Genomic DNA, 16,309 nt, shown 5'->3' on the forward strand with positions numbered 1-16,309 from the left:
TCTCTATCGACGAACGTCGCATCGATCGAAGCGGATGCAGACCGGGGAGACGACGAATTTGCCATCACGTGAGCTCACACTCCAGCAGGGGAGGCTGTGCACGTGAATTCACACCATCTCCGATTCTGTCATAAACGCCGACCTCTCCACCTGTGCGTCATTCTCGGCTGAAGCGCGGAACGGAACGTCTGGTCCGTCCGCGCAAGGCGACCACGCAAAACGCTACTTCCTTGGCGGGGTAGCCGAGAAAAAGGCTCCGCCGCGAGGCGGGCCTTCAAAGCAGAGCGGGGACAACGGAGCCGACCGGTAAGCAAGCTAAAGATCGCGAAATTTTCTGCGCGCTAATTTCGCTCTTCTCTCTATCTCTTGCAGTGTGTCCCCGCAGTCCTTCGCGAAGGACTGCGCCCCGATCCGAGGAAGAAAAGCGCCGCGTGGCGCGCGCACACGTAAGTCTCCCGCGTTTGCCTGCCCCTATATGCCCCCGACTAATAGCTGTTTTTTGTTTCGTAGAGATCGTTGCGCTGTGCGAACGATCGCGCGCTGGACTCGGCTTCCCTCGTCGTTCGTCGCCGTAAGTCAATATCGCTTCGTGTATCGGAAGTGTCAAACTAATTAATTCTCGTGTTTCGACAGCTGTCAAAGTCTGGGCCCACAGGCCGAAGCGGAAGTAGACGAAGATGACGTAGACGAAGAGGTAGCAAGGGAAGACGCGTCTCTTCCAGGTTTTGTGCGTAATTGTACGGGTCCCTGTGGTGTAGGCGTACGCATAAGGGCGGGGTTTTCTGAGCGATTGCACGTTGCCGCTGTTGGAAGGCCCGAGTCGTAGCGCACAGGGGGCGGGAGGGCGCTCGTGTGCCTGACGGCGGCGGTTAACAGCATGGTGTGCGCGTGGCAGAGAACGTAGTGGGGACATTATCTATCTGCGCCGGGCGCAGTTACCCTTGCCCATGCATCACTACGATAGTTATGCACGGGTCCATGCATCGCCTTGCACTAAGGTTTAGGGCGGCTGTCAGTAGGTAGGGCGGTTCCTAATTTGCTCTAAGGTGAGAGAGCAGGAGATAGGTTATAGTTTAGATAGGCCTCGTGCTGTAGCTGGCAGCTGCCACCCACATTAGACCATTTTCTCAATGGATTTCTGAGGTAATCTAGGTTGATTAGAATATAGGATAAATATCTAGGTCAATGGATTTATGAGGTACTCTAGGTTTTAATTATTTAAGCCACATACGTAATTCGTAATTTAGATCAATGGATTTACGAGGTACTCTAGGTTTTAACTGTTTAAACCACATACGTAATTCGTAATTTAGATCAATGGATTTACAAGGTACTCTAGGTTTTAACTGTTTAAACCACATACATAATTCGTAATTTAGATCAATGGATTTGCGAGGTACTTTAGGTCTTAATGAAACCACATAGCTAATCCGTCTTTTAGATTTTAATAAATCACGTGACTAACCCGTCTTTTAGATTTAATAAATCACGTGGCTAATCTGTTTTTTAGGATTAATTGTTTAAACCACGTGACTAATCTGTCTTTTAGAAAAAGTAGTGTACTAGGTTTTATAATGTAATAGGTTTCCATTTTCCCTATTTAGGTCAATGGATTTACAAGGTAATCTAGGTTTTAATTGTTTAATTAAACCACGTGACTAATCCGTCTTTTAGAAAAGTAGTATACTAGGTTTTAAGTTTTATAATGTAATAGGTTTCCATTTCCACTCTTTAGGTCAATGGATTTACAAGGTAATTTAGGTTTTAATTGTTTAATTAAACCACGTGACTAATCCGTCTTTTAGAAAGTAGTATACTAGGTTTTAGGTTTTATAATGTAATAGGTTTCCATTTCCACTATTTAGGTCAATGGATTTACAAGGTAATCTAGGTTTTAATTGTTTAATTAAATCACGTGGCTAATCCGTCTTTTAGAAAAGTAATGTACTAGGTTTTAATTATTTTATTATGCCTCAAAGCTAATTCGTCTTTTAGGAAAGTAGTCATAGCATGTGTTGTATTTGTGATGTGTTTGTTGCGTGTTGTGATTAAAAAATGTAAGGAGAGTAAGAACGTAGTTGGGAACAGGGAAAAAAAGTAGGGGAGGGGTTGGGGACGGGGAAAAAGTAGGGGAGGGGGGAGGAGGGGGGAGGACGGAAGGAGGGGAGGGAAGGAGAGCTCAGTATAAGCAGTCTCGACCTGTAAGTAGGGAAGCACGGTATGCTTCCCAATAGCTGATACGGGGTTTAGTATTTACCTCTAGTATTTTAATCTTGGCGGCGATAATAAATTAACGGGGATGATACAACCTTTCCCTCCCGGTAGATATTGGTCACAGTAGGGCGGGTTTGTTGCACATGGTTTTAGGGGTTTATTCCCGGCGGTACGGTGTCGGTGCACCGACTCCCTTTCCCGGTGCGCGTTCTGCAGCCATTCCCTTCCCTGGCGGAACGTTAACGGTACGATGCGGTGGGTTTGTTTTCTATTCCCTGGTGGGAAGCGATAGTTTTTCAGCACGCTACAGTTGGGTGCAGGTAATTTCCCGGTGGAACGTCGCAGTGCGATACGGCGTGGGTCTTTCCCCGGTGGGAGCTGGTAGCTCTTGAGCACGGCCCAAACCCTTTCCCCGGTCTATTCTAGTATTTTTAAACGCTGCACGGTGCAGCAGAAGACGTCAGAAAATTTTGAGGTTTCAAATTATTAATTAAGTAGTTGTAATTAAAACATCGAATGTCTTCATTCTGCTCTGTAGTAGGGTGTGAAGAGACTACGACCGAAACAACGATCCTAGCCCCGCACCCAGGGTCTGTCTCCTTAATGGAACAAAGACAGAGCCTGGGTGCGGGGCTACCAAAGAAGATCGGCGTGGACGACTACAACAGGATAAAGGGTCTATAGCCCCGTACCCAGGGTCTATCTCCTTTACGGAACAAAGACAGAGCCTGGGTACGGGGCTAAGATGAAGACCGGCGTGGACGTCCGACTACGAACGAAGAGAACAAAAAAATTTCCTACAGCAATCGCCAATCAAGTAATCATAGAAAATGGTAAACCCTTGGCGTATTTAATTTTTTGCTGCTTTAGATTCCAAGAGAAATTCGACGTGGGTGGACGTGGGCGTACAGCGGGACAAAGACAAAGGAATTTGTGCGACGGTTAATCAGGTATTATTATAAAAACTGTTAACCTATTCGATTATTTAATTTTTTCTTAGTGTGGTTCTTGAGCCCACTGATGGCCAAGGCTGTCATACAGCAAACCCAGGTTAGTGCTGAGAGTAGTTAGTTGTTTTACGACTCTTTCACACTGTTCGCCTGTAGATAACGTGTTTGCGTACGGCAGAAGCCAGTCCTGGTAAGAACCGTTGCACGGAGTTCTTACCAGGCTGTGAATTGGGGCGCAATGGGACATACACGGACACAGAGCCAGGGTACGTGGCCAAGAAGTTCGGCGTGGACGACTATGACAGGAAGAAGAAAACGAATTTCGTGCAGCGGTGGGGCGACTGCAACAGGAAGGCAGAGAATTTTGTGCAATGGTTCATCAGGTAATTGGAAAAACGTTAACCCATTAATAATTATTAATTTATTTTGCTTAGTGAGGTTCTTGAGCCCACTGATGGCCACGCCTGTCATACAGCAAACCCAGGTACGTACTCAAGAGTAATTAGTTTTTATGACTCTGTCATACTGTTCGCCCCTAGATAAAGTGTTTGCGTGTGACAGAGCCAGTCCTGATAGAAACGGCTGCGTGGCATTCTTTCCACGCTGCGAAGTAAGTACTGTAGACCTTTTGCTAGAATTCTCCTTATTATAAATCAATGATTTTTAGGGGATGAATAATTGGGCCGCGCTTACAGTGAATGGCGTCCACCAATCGCGGCCGGCGGCGCACCTCTGACGTAAGCCAAGCAGGCGTCGAATTCATCTCGAGAGCAACGGCCAGTTGAAGCCAATGGCCGGTTGTTCTTGCCATCTTGTGACGCAAGGAAGTAAGTATTCTACCTTTGGCTAAGCAAGTACGTATGTACCTTTATTGTCTATAGGATTAATACTCCAGAAGAGCAATGGCTGCTCTTCCAAGATATGGAGTAAGGGATTGGTATATTTTGTCTTTTGGCTAACCCAATGAATTTTGCATATAGGATAAAAAACTAAACCTTGCAAGTTTCAGTTCCCCGATACAAATGGAACTGCGATGGTTGGAAGGCCTTCCTTTTCATGCCACGTCAAAATATTTGACAAAGCCGTCATTTGCCAGGTAAGAAAAAAAATAAGCCATTTTCCCCACACTTATTAGATACTATTATTGTAGTTGCCAATACCTCCCAAAGATCATCGATGGATCAATCAAGGAGATGGCTACAACGGATGGCTGCAAGCAAAACGCCAGCTCCCTCAATCGTACAAGTATCTGTTCTTGGATTAGCATTGGCGTATACTATATGAAGCCGTTTGTTCTAGTTAAAAAGTCACAGAAAGAAGAAAGTTAACGTCGTCTTAAAAATTTCAGGTATGATCTTTTACAAGCTTTAGAAATAAGGGCCAAATAAAAAAACTTTAAATAAATAAATAAATAAAATTAATAATTTAAAGGGAGAACAAGCTAGGCAGATAGGAAGCTAGTGAACACTAGGATAGATAAGGTAGAAAGGTAGTTAGGTAGAAGGAAAGAAGGTAGAGTCCACGGGGTTAAATTACTATATTATATTAATTAAATTCTGCGTAAATTATATAAATTGGTCCTTATAACTATAAATCCGCCTTACGTATAGCGTCTCTATAATGTTTTGTTTTTTTGGGTTCAATTATCAAAAATGGCGAGCCCAGAAGCTTGGATGGGAGAAGCGCGGCGAATTTGAGCGACGAAGACGGCAACCACGACAGGGACGGCGGCGGCTTTGGCATTGGCAATGGCAATGACGGCAGCTTGGGAAGGCAAATATTTTGGTAAGAAAATTTTGGATATGTGCTTAGAGCAAGGTATCAGTGCTACTCTTCTTTTAGAAATGAACATCAATGGAGCAACCAACTGAAGCATATTTTTATTTATCAATGTTGTGATTTTTTACTTATTTTTTATTGTTATTAGATTGTGCATAGACTACCTCAGCAAGCAAAAGCTTGCTGAAAAAGGCTTTATATGCTCAGCTTTCATTTTCTCTTCGTTTGAAGTATAAATTATTGTTAACTCAGCCTAACGTCTGCCGCCACCATAAATAAATAGATAAAAAATTATTTTATCTATGCTGCAACCATAGATATGCTGCCACAAAAAGAAAACAGGACGTTAACGTGCGTTACACACCAAAGAACAATTCGCAACAAGATCAGTCTCATGGAATTTAGTGGTTGACGCCGCCGTCCTAACGTTAGTCTCCGTCCAGCTTCCGATTGGCCATGAGTCAAAGCTGGAAACCCAATCCGAACGCTTCACCCTACGTGCCTCGACGTCTTCTCGCCACGCCGAAGTCGATCGCGATCGACTTGGGCCGCCCGTCGACGAACGGCCACCGCAAATCCCCGTCGCTGCGAACGCGCCTCTGCCAATCGTTTCTCGTCGTCGTCCTACTCTTCACGCTCGTCGTCAACGTCGTCTTCATCTACGACGCGAGCCGTCGCCTTCGCAGCGCCGACGTCGAACGACTGAATGGAGAACCGACACGCCCACTCCACGAGACAAAAAACCCAGAGGTAGTAGCGAAATCGTCGTCGACGACGACGAAACGCATTCAAATATCGCTCGTATCGAGTCGCGAATCGGCGACGGTGTCCGTCGACGGAACGATCGTTCTCGACGCGAGCGGCGACGACGTCGATCGCGGGATGCACGTCGTCGTTCTGAACGAGGCGACGGGCAGCGTCATGGCGTCGCGTCATTTCGATACGTACGCCGAAAAGGGCGACGAAGCGATGGCGCTCTTCGTCAACATGGTCGCCGACGGTCGTCTGCTCTGTTTCGTCGTCAAGGACGAGGCGTCGTTTTCGCTCAAACAGCCGGCGCGCGACTTGCTCGCGCGCTTGGGCAGTCGGCACGCGCGCGCGCTCGCCTGGCGAGACATGTGGGCGTTCGTCGCGCGGAAGCGCGGGGGCGGTTCCGCCGCTCCGCCGTACGGCGAGGCGATCAGTAAGAGTGCGTCGGTGAGCGAGTGGGGCGCGCCGGCGCGCGTCGATGCGGCGGTGCCGCTCGTGCCGCTCGCCGAAGCCGGGTGCCGTCGTTGGCCGAATGACGAGGAGAATTCGCGTCGACGCGAGTTCTGTGAGAAATACGAGGGATACGGAAGTTTGTGCGATTGCGATCATCCGTCGCCGATTATTGTTTCGAGCGATGCTCCGTTGCCTGGCAATAGGTTACACGGCGTTCCGATAGCCATTATTGCGAGCAATCGTCCGTTCTATCTCTATCGAATGTTGAGATCGTTGTTCGCGGCGCGCGGCGCGCCGGACGCTTCCATGGTGACGATTTTCATCGACGGTTTCAACGAGCAGCCCGCCGCGCTCGCTCGTCTCTTCGGCGTGCGCGGCGTCCAGCACATGCCGCAGAGCGAGAAGAACGGACGCATCGCTCAGCACTACAAGGCGAGTCTAACGGCTCTATTCGATCTCTATCCAAAAGCCGACTATGGTATTATCATCGAGGAAGATCTCGACGTCAGCGTCGACTTTTTCGCCTACTTCAGTGCAACGATGCCTTTATTGGAAAAGGACGCGTCCCTCTATTGCATATCGGCGTGGAACGACTTGGGCTACGATCATTCGGCGATGGACTCGTCGCTGCTCTATCGCGTCGAAACGATGCCCGGCTTGGGTTGGATGCTCTCGCGACGGCTCTACAAGAACGAGCTCGAGCCCCAGTGGCCGACGCCGGATAAACTATGGGACTGGGACATGTGGATGCGCCTGCCTCAGATGCGCAAAGGACGCGAATGCATCGTGCCCGACGTCTCGCGAACGTATCACTTCGGCGAAACGGGTCTCAATATGAATTCGTACTTCCAGGAGGCCTACTTCAAGAAGCACTCGCTCAACGTCGACACGGACGTCGTCTTTCGCGATTTGGATCACATGACGAAGGACGGCTACGAGGAGATTCTGCGCGGTCTGCTCAACTCGGCTCGCCTGCTCGATCACACGAAGAAGCCGTGCGACGAGGATTTCGTGCCGGAGACGCGCGATCAGGTCTACGTCATGTTTATCGTCATGAACGGCGAGACGGACTATGCGACGTGGATGGAAGTGGCCAAGTGCTTTCGATTGTGGGATTTGGACGCGCGCGGATTTCATCGCGGCTTGTGGCGATTTTTTCTCAAGGGGAATCACGTGCTCGTCGTCGGTACGCCGCATTCGCCGTACGCGCAGCAATACAAGCCCGCCGACGTAACTCCTATCTTGCTCGAACGCGAAAAGAAGGAGAAAAAAAAGTAATGCGGGTGTAGGGCATTAGATATTTATGAGGAAGAAAGTTTTTACGGTATACCATACAACACATAAAGGATAAAAGGTACCAATATTTAGACACGCGGCGTCAATAATTCAAGAGGTGGGGTTAAATGTTGCACGTGTGTTTGTTCCTCAGTTGTCACGTCACCAGCCCGTCCAAGCGTAGCTGTTCATGATTCCCGATTTCTCGTTTGCGCCCGTTCGCTTCGAGTCCGGTACTTTTCCCGCATTGGTCGTTGCGAGACGCTCGACGATTTCCTGCACGTCCGAACTCCTTCGCTTCTTTCCGCCGCCGACCACTTGGTCTACTTTGTGATAGAGTCCAGGCGATCGCGGTCGCTCTTTCGGTCTCGACAGCCGATCAACGAGCCGATCCATCTCGGACGCCGTCATTGCACTTTGCGGCCGACGCTTGAGCTTAGATGCACCGGGGGTAGCCATAAACAAGAGAGAGTGAGAAGTGAGTCCCAGACGCATGCCCCTGCCGCCCCCGCAACGAGATAGTCAAAAATTACGTTAGGCGTAGTACGGTCAAGCATGTTTACTGGTCATTTTTGAGATGCATGGAACAAGGTGAGTAAAAGGGTCCGTATACTGGTAAAATACGAAATACAAAATACGATGTAAAAATACGAAATACGAAACACAGAGTACCAAACAGTAAATACTGATAAGAAATACGAAAATCAGAAAGGTGCACGGACCGGCTACAATCTAATATTTCATGTTTTCTGTTTCGACAGTGCAGTCAATCCTTCGATGGCTGTGGGATACTTCAGCTCTACTCCAAGCCCTCTTTTCATTTTTTCGTTGCTGACGCGTTTGTTTTCCATGTACCACGCTTTTATCCATGCTACACGATCGTCTTCCCAGTCAATAAGTGGCAATTCGTCTTTTCCTAGCAGTTTGCAAACGTGCTCCAGTACCTCTTGACTACTCATTGGCACGTCATCAACCACATTATAAATAGCAGGATTTGACGTCGACGGATTTTTCATTGAAGCGACGACCACACTCACAATATCATCAATATGAATCCAAATAACCACGTGTCCAGGTTTAGATATTCTGTACTTCATCCGACCCGATTGTACCAATTGCAGGGGACCTTTACCCTCGCCATATACGGATCCCAGGCGAAACACGTGCACCGGGACATTTTTCTCGACGCCCAACTCGATCCACTTCTGTTCAACGGCAACTCGGCGTTGACCTCGATTCCCGGGCGGACGAAGCGGCGAGGATTCGTCCACCCAAGCTCCGTCGGCGTTTCCATACACGGACGTTGACGACAAATAGCCGATCCACTGCAAATTGGGCGCGGCCAGTAGGGCGTCGCGATGCGAGGCGAGAACAGGATCGCTTCCGTCGTCGAGCGGACAGATGGTCGTCAGGAGGTGAGTGACGTCTTTGAGATGAGGCTCGATGTCGCGCAAGGGTGTTGCCGGCGCGTCGAATACGTGCTTTTCTATGGGCAGTTCGTCTGCGCGTTCTGGTGACCTGCACAATCGACGTTGCGTGCTCTGATAAGTGCTTGGCGATGCGAATACCGCAGTATCCCAGTCCAAAAATGAATACACGCATTATGCCCGAAAGAAACAACACGTCGCTGTTCCCGGATAACTTGGAATGAGTACAGTACCTCTCCGGCCAAGCGAATTGTTCCTGTTTACGATCAAGCGGTAGTCGCTCTTAGTATTGGAGGAAGCTTTGTTGACCGGCTCGTGACAAAGAGCCTGCTGCTTAGTTATCTCGAGGATAACGTCTCTGCCGTCAAATCAGAAACGAGAGGCCTGATGAAGCCGCTAGGCAGATCCTGAACATGCTAAGAAAGTCGTCAGATGAAACCATGATAGAGTTTTTGGACGTTCTGAAGCAATTTGACGGTGGGCGTGACCTGTCGAAACTTTGAGTCTCCTTCGTTTTCCTGTTCTGATGAATTGGAGAGATTTGAGATAACTCAAAAGTTTGTTCAGCAGTTACTGGAGGCTCTGATCTACTTGCACTCAAGGGAAAAGACTTTGTTAGCTTTGAATCCTAATGACGTTATGGTATAAGCTCAAGTTCCTCAGATCAATTAAGTGACTCATTAATTTAATGTTTCACAGGTAACAGAAGAAGGACATTTGAAAGTCTTGCCTATAGTGGAAGTTCCCAACTGGAATGAAATTCCATTGCACACCTCCGTCCCTTACCTAGCTCCGGAAGTTGTACGTCAATCTCTTGTAGATGCATCAGCAGACATGTTCAGCTTGGGAGTTATTGTCTGGGAAATGTGGAGTCTAAGGAGAGTATATTATGTCAAATTAATGTCTACTTTAGATTCAGAGGGCTTTGAGAGAATGGCTTGTCTTGGCCTTGGGGTACCTCCCGCCGATTTTAAACTGCCTAAAGAACCAGATGAGATGGATTCACTAACTTCTACAACATCAGCAGATTTTGCCACTCCTCTTCTTCGAAATCCCAAGCTTTCTGTGCTAGAAAGTTTTGTTAAAAAGTGCTGTAGTCTATTGAGGAGAGATAGGCCTTGGCCTAAAGACGCTCTCGAAACTATTAGTAATTTTCCGTAACAAGGGTATTTTGTAATTTATAAGTCTTTGTACGTGTAGGCAAAATCTGTTTCCCAAAAATTCAACCGGGTTGGCTTAGTTGAAATTGAGGAAAGGTAAGGTGGGAGAGAAGGGAAGTGAAGCGATTTTTGGTCTCGTCTAACGCGGTGGGTCATGACGAGATGATTCAGTGCTGATGTTTTTATCAATGTGTACAGTCAATACAGCAATTAAAAAAGCAGTACTCCGATCTGTAATTTTAAGCCCGCGCGTAAACGGGTGTTGCTAAGTTATTATTGAACATTGCGGTGTTGATGTCAATGAGCAAAGCAATGTATTTAACAATTGAAAATAGAGAGGAAGCATTTGGATGCAGAGTGGCTGGACGACGCTCATGAGGGCTTGTCACGAAAGTCATCTTCCATTTGTACAACTGCTAGTTTCTAGAAAAATGTGATATCAATGTCAAAAATAAGGTTTTGCAATTAATTAAATACTGTACAACGTACCGGTATTCCACCAATTCAAACATTTGTTATTGTATCTGGCAATCTTTCTAGGCTGTAGCAGCTTTATAAGGTACAGTAGTCAATAGTTTAGAGCACAAAGAGGATGTAAAAGAAAACCTCAGCACGTGATAGGTATAGTACTGTAGTATTTTTAATCTCAGACGACGTGCGCTAGGGAGGCGGGGTTAGCGGGCCAGCCAATAAGGAGCCGAGTGCGGATGTGTGGCGACACACATTCATTCGCAGTGGCGTGGTTTTTGCGCAGACGCAGAACTCGCGATCGAAGGCTCGGATCGAGTACGTTCCGGACAGCAGATCTATGACGGTTATTTCAAATTAAGCTGTCAATGTCGTCGTTGGGTAGCACAGGCGATTCCCCCGTATCTTCGCTGGCATCGTCGCTAGCGCCGTCGCTGGCATCGTCTCGCGAGTCCGTCGCATCTTTTGGTTCGCTCGAACGACACGTCGAAGAGGAGAAGTACTCAAAAAGTAAGCCGGAGAACCGAGCGCATAACAATGTAACGATGTTAAGCCAAAGAATCTGCGTGCATATGCTCAAAGCTGCATTTGAGGCCATCTCTTATGGGCAGACTCTCCAAAAGAGGCGGGGGCCCCTTTAGAGGGTTACGAACACGTGTCTAAGCTAGCAACGTGGGTGTGGTCAGGGGCGTGGAAGCAGAAATTCATGTAGCGTATAATGACGTACTCGATCCATGGATACCTCCCTCGCTCGTCCCGGATGCTCCGTTTAGAATCTGGGATGGTTCCGCCCCTTTCACGCCCATTTGCCCACGCATTATGCCAACCCTCTAACTCCCGTTACAATAATAGCAAATGTACACTTCATGCTAATGTTTATTTTCCTTTAGTTTGCCAATCGATAGAAGAGCGGAAATACAAGAAGATTTTTTCTGCCGAGAAATCTTTCGATGAAAGTGGAGGAAGGATATTCGCTGACGCTGACGCTATCGTTTTATCCATTCTTCCGGGAGCCTTGAAGGCCAAAACGTCAATCGTTATTTCAATCCTATCAAGTTGTGACGGTTCCGAGAAGTCAACCATCATCGAATTGAGACCACATCTCATGGCCTTCTCCCAATCGGCGCTTCTAAGAGTCTCTCACCACGCATCGAAAGTGGCTATATGCTATGCCAAAGATGTCGGTCCCTATGAGTTCATCGGTCACGTTGCTGAGGACCATCCTCGGTGTGAAAGCGAGACGATGAACATATCATTCAACAAATTCTACATCGACATGCAGATGATGTCGTTTTGCCGAATCTGCGTCACCGAGCATAGCAGTTCCTTCCCTGCCAGCCTTCTTTTCTTTTTGCCGAAGTCTATGTCTAGTGCAGTCGGAGTTACGACGTGTACGTAAATGAATTCCTAGTTACTGAGCCGAACCGCTGATTTCATGTGTTTAGCACGGACTGAGTGTCAGGGCGAAGTCTATCTATCATGCTCCCATCCAGGCACTGTTGGCATCAACATTGTAAAACGCGAATGCACTTTCATTAAATTAAACGTGAACGTGTTATTTTTGCAGGACATCAACGAGAGAGGTTCAATGAAATTCAACAGAAGGGTTACTGTTAAAGTTTCCGAGTTCGACTCGGTGTGTGTTCGGCCAAGTCAAGGGGACTGTCAATGGGCCCTCTCGCATCCGGTCACGTTCAAGTCTCAACATATAAAGGACGTGTTCACAGCGCGGGAAGGTCAGCTTGGCTACTCTCAGGCGACGGATTTTGCTGTAGTCCAGGGCAAAACAAGACTGGGAGCAGCAGTTGCTGTTGATGTCTTTGACAAGGACGGCAACTCGAAGTTCTCCTCAACATACAAATTGGATTTTGTATCACATGTTCCAGGTTAGCCTGATATTCACTCATTGATTTCTTTGGAATCTTTTTTTAAAGGTCCTGACTACTACAACTGAAGAGATTCATGTTTGAACTACATATTTGACGCTACAGCAATATTTTTTCTGTGATTTGTGTACTGATGCAGTGTGATGCAAGAAAACCGAAATATTGCACGTGTAGGAGAGATTTGAGCAGAAATAGTTCTAGTCGGCGTCCCTTTCGTGCAAGCGGTGATATATCCTGGGGCCTGGGGCGTGGACGTGCATCTAAAAAGGAGAATTAATAAAATATGGTACGGTAAAGTTAATTTTAAAATTAATTTTAAAGTTCATTTTTTTCACGAGAAAATTTGTTCTAATCGTTATCCGGGTCGGGGGCTCGACGCCTAGCACGCTACTCGCTGGCCTTTCTCCTCGTTTTCCTTCGTTCTCTTCTCGGAAACGAAAATTGGCAGCATTAACACGAAGCGTTTTGGTGTCAAAATCAGAAGCTGGCAGCAGAAAGAATCAATGAGAGCCAAAGAACGACAGAAAGAAGACTTCTCCGAATTTCGAAACCATTCAGCGCCCGAAGTCGAGCAAATGGAAGTCGACAACGACCAGCAAGGTAAAAAGCACTATATAAAGTCTTCTTCTCTCATCCCTTCGAATGAAAGAGGCGGCTCTTCCTCGCGAAGAAGACGTCGAACGAATGGATGAGGAAAGCGAAGAGGAAAATCGCCTAAAGGGCGAAGGTTCGTTGGCAGTTAGCGTCGGTGACGTCGATATTCTCGACGAAGACACGCTTCACAGTGAAATCGTATGGATCAGAAGTCTGCCTTGGTACATATGTAAATGAAACTTCCTGAAAACCCGTTTTCTGATTATGTCTTTTTTCAGGAGACTCATGTTGATGCCGAGACGATCGCACTCCAGGACGAAGTCGTTGGGAATATTTCTCCAGTGCTATCCAACTGAAGTTGAGGACATCGTTCCGAGGTTTTTGTGCCGACGGGCTCGAGGAAAATAAAAAAGACACCGAGATGTTTCTCTAGCACGTGGTATTGTCACGCTGTTGTCGAATTCTCGCTTGAACGTCACCTCGAGAATCAAGAGCCGTTTTCACGACGTATAGCTAGTAGACCTAAGAAATGAAGTATGATGTATGACCTTGGATTTCTTCCTAGGAATTGAACACACCTTTTGCGCAAAATAAAACGATTGGGGTTTTCCCAGCTTTGTGTCGTGGGAGGTGAGGAAGAGGAGGAGGGAGTAAAAGGTGATACAAATATGCTCATAGGACATGATGAATCCCGACCAAGGCTATCTCCGCGACGGCACTTTGCAGATTCAAGCTCGTATTGTCGCCGACGCTCCGCACGGCATCAAGTAATTATGTAGAGATAATTAGGAGCACTCATTCTTTACTTTTATGGGATATCATGTGGGTCTTACTCTTTTCTGATCTGCTTTTGTTTCACTGTAACACCGGGGGTTCTCGTTTTGTATAGCTGGGACTCCAAACATTTGACGAATCAGGGCGCCACGTGCTACATGAGCTCTCTACTTCAAACACTGTTTTTCACGACAAAATTGCGGAAGGTTTTTCTGTCATCAATTCGTTGGATGCAAGGTGATTTAATTAACGAATTTCTAGGCGGTCTATCTTATTCCGTCGGAAATGGATAATCACGAGAGGAGCATGGCTTTTGCAATGCAGAGAGTTTTTTATGAGCTTCAGTTCAAGTAGAACGAGCGTTTTTTTGTTTTACTTTGACCATATTTCGTTTTCGAAGCGTTAAACCGGTTGCAACGAAAAAGCTGACCTGTTCGTTTGGATGGGACACGTGGGATTCCTTAAACAAGAGAGAGTGAGAAGTGAGTCCCAGACGCATGCCCCTACCGCCCCCGCAACGAGATAGTCAAAAATTACGTTAGGCGTAGTATGGTCAAGCATGTTTACTGGTCATTTTTGAGATGCATGGAACAAGGTGTGAGTAAAATGCTACTATCTAATATTTCATGTTTTCTGTTTCGACAGTGCAGTCAATCCTTCTATGACTGTGGGATACTTCAGCTCTACTCCAAGCTCTCTTTTCACTTTTTCGTTGCTGACGCGTCTGTTGTCCATGTACCACGCTTTCATCCATGCTACATTATCGTCTTCCCAGTCAATAAGTGGCAAATCGTCTTTTCCTAGCAGTTTGCAAACGTGCTCCAGTACCTCTTGACTACTCATTGGCACTTCATCCACCACATTATAAACAGCAGGATTTGACTTCGATGGATTATTCATCGAAGCGATGACCACACTCACAATATCATCAACGTGAATCCGATTGAAAACGTGACCAGGTTTAGATATTCTGTTCTTCGTCCGACCCGATTCTACGGAATCCAAGAAACTCCTCCCCTCGCCATATATGCTTCCCAGGCGAAACACGTGCACCGGGACATTTTTCTCGACGCCCAACTCGATCCACTTCTGTTCAACGGCAACTCGGCGTCGACCTCGATTCCCGGACGGACGAAGCGGCGAGGATTCGTCCACCCAAGCTCCGTCGGCGTTTCCATACACGGAAGTTGCCGACAAATAGCCGATCCACTGTAAATTGGGCGCGGCGAGTAGAGCGTCGCGATGCGAGGCGAGAACGGGATCGCTTCCGTCGTCGAGCGGACCGATGGTTGTCAGGAGGTGAGTGACGTCTTTGAGACGAGGCTCGATGTCGCGCAAGGGTGTCGTCGGCGCGTCGAATACGTGCGTTTCTATGGGCAGTTCGTCTGCACGTTCTGGTGACCTGCACGTTCCTGCAATTGACGTCACGTGCTCTGAAAAGTGCTTGGCGATGCGAATACCGCAGTATCCCAGTCCAAAAATGAATACACGCATTACAGTATCCCAGAAAGAAAAGCACGTCCCGGATAGGTCTACGCCCCACTTGGATCAGAATGAGTACCTCTCCGGCCAAGCGAATTGTTCCTGTTTACGATAAAGCGGTAGTCGCTCTTAGTACGCTTCTTATTGGAGGAAGCTTTGTCGACCGGCTCGTGGCAAAGAGCCTGCTGCTACCTATTGATCTTGAGAATGATCTCCGCCGTCAAATCGCAAACAAGAGGCCTGATGAAGCCGCTAGGCAGATCCTGAACATACTAAGAAAAGGGACAGATGAGAAGATGTTAACGTTTTTGGATGTTCTGAAGCAATTTGACGGTGGGCATGAACTCTTGAAACTGTTGGGCGAAGAAGTGTCACCGTTGCCAGAAACTGAGTCGGCGCCATTTGAAAAGAGAGGTGAGATCGAAAAAGCGAAAACGTGGCTAATAAATTTGTACATGTATGTCTGCAACAGAGAAAGCCTCGGAATCAACAGCGCTGGGGGTAGTGCTAAAATTTATCAGAGGCTTCCAATTTTGATGGTTGACAACCGAGTTTAGGAAGATCCGGTCTCGCGTTCAGGAGACGACTACACGGCACAAGCAATCGCTGTGACGTCTCATTTATCTGATCGTAATGTCATCAAATCAAATACCTTTTTGCTCATCTTTGTCGTAGGTACATCTTTTTTTGAGAATCGAATAGTTGAGGAGAAACACATTAACGCTTTGAAAAGGTCAATAGTTGAAAACGATGATGAATTAGTTGAACTGGCCATGGCGTTCGGCTGGAGGCATTCTGAAGGACGTCAATTTTGCATGGATTGCAAAGAAATGAGGCTTCATATGAAGTTTTTCCTTTTGGTGAAAAAGTGGACCTATAAACTAGGCGACACGGCCACAATAGGAAAGCTGATCAGCGCTCTAGATGACATTGAAAAAGGAGGAGAAGCAAAAAGAATTTTGCTGTCAATAGTGCACTAGTAATCGATTGTGCATGTTCGTTCCCGTTGTACAACATGTAATGTCGCCTTAGTATGATATGAGTCATAGTTTGATTTACACCTTATCCGGGTCGGAGCACTCTCGACGCTTGCCTTT

General features: G+C 47.1%; 6 protein-coding genes and 1 long non-coding RNA gene across 13 annotated transcripts in view; 5 read left to right on the forward strand and 2 right to left on the reverse strand.

Moving 5' to 3' along the window:
- LOC136200168 (caskin-2-like) overlaps positions 1-16,309 on the reverse strand; it is a 100,729-nt gene that overhangs the window by 26,730 nt on the left and 57,690 nt on the right. The gene's annotated exons all lie outside the window — the stretch shown is intronic.
- LOC136200152 (uncharacterized) lies at positions 172-2,092 on the forward strand. Its single transcript, XR_010673300.1, has 4 exons — positions 172-306; positions 373-446; positions 511-571; positions 634-2,092. It is a non-coding gene; the product is annotated as an uncharacterized lncRNA (long non-coding RNA).
- Positions 2,182-5,237, forward strand: LOC136183650 (uncharacterized). Of its 3 annotated transcripts, none has more exons than XM_065970364.1 (13): positions 2,182-2,689; positions 2,753-3,031; positions 3,085-3,164; positions 3,215-3,264; positions 3,321-3,547; positions 3,599-3,648; positions 3,704-3,774; positions 3,832-3,991; positions 4,046-4,090; positions 4,145-4,260; positions 4,315-4,409; positions 4,464-4,949; positions 5,007-5,237. In XM_065970364.1, exons 4-8 carry the CDS (start codon positions 3,235-3,237, stop codon positions 3,898-3,900), a joined length of 447 nt encoding a protein of 148 aa, XP_065826436.1. In that variant the 5' UTR covers positions 2,182-2,689; positions 2,753-3,031; positions 3,085-3,164; positions 3,215-3,234; the 3' UTR covers positions 3,901-3,991; positions 4,046-4,090; positions 4,145-4,260; positions 4,315-4,409; positions 4,464-4,949; positions 5,007-5,237. The 3 variants fall into 3 exon arrangements, with proteins under 3 accessions (XP_065826436.1, XP_065826438.1, XP_065826437.1); XM_065970366.1 differs by having other exon boundaries at positions 4,315-4,403; XM_065970365.1 differs by having other exon boundaries at positions 2,756-3,031.
- Positions 5,313-7,565, forward strand: LOC136183648 (protein O-linked-mannose beta-1,2-N-acetylglucosaminyltransferase 1-like). Its single transcript, XM_065970361.1, has one exon. The coding sequence runs from the start codon at positions 5,400-5,402 to the stop codon at positions 7,422-7,424; it is 2,025 nt and encodes a 674-aa protein (XP_065826433.1). The 5' UTR covers positions 5,313-5,399; the 3' UTR covers positions 7,425-7,565.
- LOC136183455 (uncharacterized) lies at positions 7,990-9,022 on the reverse strand (the record flags this gene model as incomplete). The annotated part of the gene is made up of 1 exon (XM_065970111.1): positions 7,990-9,022. A coding segment is annotated over one exon (861 nt), but the record flags the coding sequence as incomplete, so codon positions are not given.
- On the forward strand, positions 8,929-12,535 carry LOC136183649 (uncharacterized). 2 transcript variants are annotated; one of them, XM_065970363.1, is made up of 8 exons: positions 8,929-9,490; positions 9,548-9,995; positions 10,049-10,629; positions 10,687-10,986; positions 11,367-11,867; positions 11,922-11,989; positions 12,044-12,362; positions 12,411-12,535. In XM_065970363.1, exons 4-8 carry the CDS (start codon positions 10,845-10,847, stop codon positions 12,428-12,430), a joined length of 1,050 nt encoding a protein of 349 aa, XP_065826435.1. In that variant the 5' UTR covers positions 8,929-9,490; positions 9,548-9,995; positions 10,049-10,629; positions 10,687-10,844; the 3' UTR covers positions 12,431-12,535. The 2 variants fall into 2 exon arrangements, with proteins under 2 accessions (XP_065826435.1, XP_065826434.1); XM_065970362.1 differs by having other exon boundaries at positions 10,049-10,986.
- On the forward strand, positions 12,768-16,270 carry LOC136184022 (ubiquitin carboxyl-terminal hydrolase 7-like). Of its 2 annotated transcripts, XM_065970840.1 has the most exons (13): positions 12,768-12,962; positions 13,012-13,177; positions 13,235-13,333; positions 13,390-13,463; positions 13,522-13,586; positions 13,635-13,723; positions 13,846-13,936; positions 13,992-14,080; positions 14,131-14,212; positions 14,376-15,626; positions 15,685-15,713; positions 15,770-15,842; positions 15,888-16,270. In XM_065970840.1, the coding sequence occupies exons 1-5, from the start codon at positions 12,866-12,868 to the stop codon at positions 13,548-13,550; spliced, it is 465 nt and encodes a 154-aa protein (XP_065826912.1). In that variant the 5' UTR covers positions 12,768-12,865; the 3' UTR covers positions 13,551-13,586; positions 13,635-13,723; positions 13,846-13,936; positions 13,992-14,080; positions 14,131-14,212; positions 14,376-15,626; positions 15,685-15,713; positions 15,770-15,842; positions 15,888-16,270. The 2 variants fall into 2 exon arrangements, with proteins under 2 accessions (XP_065826912.1, XP_065826913.1); XM_065970841.1 differs by lacking the exons at positions 15,685-15,713; positions 15,770-15,842; positions 15,888-16,270 and having other exon boundaries at positions 14,273-14,384.

The sequence above is a fragment of the Oscarella lobularis genome, chromosome 2 (genome assembly GCF_947507565.1).
Source record: "Oscarella lobularis chromosome 2, ooOscLobu1.1, whole genome shotgun sequence".
NCBI lineage: Eukaryota > Metazoa > Porifera > Homoscleromorpha > Homosclerophorida > Oscarellidae > Oscarella > Oscarella lobularis.

Bases quoted from the DNA above. Each gene is read 5' to 3' on its own strand.
- LOC136183649 (XM_065970362.1), top strand. From the start codon at position 10,845: ATGTCGTCGTTGGGTAGCACAGGCGATTCCCCCGTATCTTCGCTGGCA. The intron at 10,987-11,366 runs GTAAGCCGGAGA...ATTTTCCTTTAG, and splicing joins AGAGGAGAAGTACTCAAAAA to TTTGCCAATCGATAGAAGAG. The intron at 12,363-12,410 runs GTTAGCCTGATA...CTTTTTTTAAAG, and splicing joins TTTTGTATCACATGTTCCAG to GTCCTGACTACTACAACTGA.
- LOC136183648 (XM_065970361.1), top strand. From the start codon at position 5,400: ATGAGTCAAAGCTGGAAACCCAATCCGAACGCTTCACCCTACGTGCCT.
- LOC136184022 (XM_065970840.1), top strand. From the start codon at position 12,866: ATGAGAGCCAAAGAACGACAGAAAGAAGACTTCTCCGAATTTCGAAAC. The intron at 12,963-13,011 runs GTAAAAAGCACT...TTCGAATGAAAG, and splicing joins AGTCGACAACGACCAGCAAG to AGGCGGCTCTTCCTCGCGAA. The intron at 13,178-13,234 runs GTACATATGTAA...GTCTTTTTTCAG, and splicing joins TGGATCAGAAGTCTGCCTTG to GAGACTCATGTTGATGCCGA.
- LOC136183650 (XM_065970364.1), top strand. From the start codon at position 3,235: ATGGCCAAGGCTGTCATACAGCAAACCCAG. The intron at 3,649-3,703 runs GTACGTACTCAA...GTTCGCCCCTAG, and splicing joins CTGTCATACAGCAAACCCAG to ATAAAGTGTTTGCGTGTGAC. The intron at 3,775-3,831 runs GTAAGTACTGTA...AATGATTTTTAG, and splicing joins CATTCTTTCCACGCTGCGAA to GGGATGAATAATTGGGCCGC.